This window comes from Geospiza fortis, unplaced genomic scaffold (genome assembly GCF_000277835.1).
Source record: "Geospiza fortis unplaced genomic scaffold, GeoFor_1.0 scaffold70, whole genome shotgun sequence".
Classification (NCBI taxonomy): domain Eukaryota; kingdom Metazoa; phylum Chordata; class Aves; order Passeriformes; family Thraupidae; genus Geospiza; species Geospiza fortis.
In genome coordinates, this window is record NW_005054317.1 from 6,574,201 (window position 1) to 6,575,334 (window position 1,134).

General features: G+C 58.6%; 1 protein-coding gene across 1 annotated transcript in view; it reads right to left on the reverse strand.

Moving 5' to 3' along the window:
- Nucleotides 1-6: 6 nt before the first annotated feature.
- Nucleotides 7-1,134, reverse strand: part of ARPC4 (actin related protein 2/3 complex subunit 4) — a gene marked incomplete at its 5' end in the record, with an annotated part of 1,634 nt that continues 506 nt past the window's right edge. Inside the window, 4 exon segments of the mRNA XM_005420202.2 lie at nucleotides 7-163; nucleotides 594-764; nucleotides 904-999; nucleotides 1,071-1,134. The exon segment at nucleotides 1,071-1,134 is cut by the window's right edge and continues 9 nt beyond it. Of these exon segments, the coding sequence (XP_005420259.2) occupies nucleotides 158-163; nucleotides 594-764; nucleotides 904-999; nucleotides 1,071-1,134 (337 nt within the window).

Here is a 1,134-nt window from a genome sequence, read left to right on the forward strand (position 1 = left end):
GGTGGGGCCGCGCTGCCGCAAGCAGGGTCTGCTCCCGCCCAGCCCAAGAGGGGCAGGGCCCGGCCCCACCCGGCGATCCTCGAGAAACGGGAGCAGGCACAGGCACAGTGCCCGCTGGGCACAAGCACAGGGGAGCCACGGGGTCCTGCACCACGGCCTAAAACTGGAGAGAAAACACATGGCTGTTAGTCCAGGCCCTGCTTGCAGCGCTCTGAGAACCCTCACCACCCTCCTGGCACCTGGGATGGAGGCTAAGGGTGGCCACTGCTCACAGGGATCTGTGCTCAGCTTCTCCTGCTGCCTCCCCAGGCCATGCACACCCATCTCAGCACCCACCAAAAGGGTCTCATCCCCTAAGGCTGCTGCTGCCACCGAGCAAGCTCTGGGGGTCTCAAAAGCTGGCACTTCATGAGCAAAGGGGATACAAGCACCCTTGGCATCCTTTCCTCCCTGTCCCCAAGAGGTTCCTTGGGCAAGGTGTCATCCTGTCCTCACTAATGGGACTGGGGGGCTCTGGGCACAAAGGCCACACTGGCATTGACCCCACCCCACTCCCAAAATCAGAGACCCCTCCTCCCATTTCAGAGTCTCACATTCTTAAGGAACTCTTCTGCCACAATGCGGGCCCTGGCATTGACAGAGAGTTTCATCTCGCTGATTTCCTTGTCAATCTCCTCCATGAAGTGGATGACAAAGTCCACCAGCTTGTGCTTGTACATCTGCTCCGTGTGGAAGTTTGTGATCAAGAAGCTGATATCATAACCCTGCATAAGAGACAAGCACCCTAGGGTTTAGCACCCAAACCGCTGGCCATGCAAGCTCACATCCCAGCTCTGCACTGGACACCCTCCCAGTGCCAGGAGCAGAGCCAGGAGTTGCTCTGTCCCCTCCCTGTCACCTCACCTCCACAGGCTTCCTGCGCAGAATAAAGAAGTTCTCAGCCCTCATCATCATAAAGCGCATGAATTTGTGGCACAAGATCTTCTCGATCTCGTCAGCCTGCAGAGAGAAAAGGGAAGTGAGGCTTCCCCAGGGGCTGAGCTGCCAGCCCCTGCCCGAACCCCCCTCACCTGCTTCACGGCGATGCTGACGCGCACGGAGTTAATGGAGCCCTCGATGAGCACCTTCTCCTTC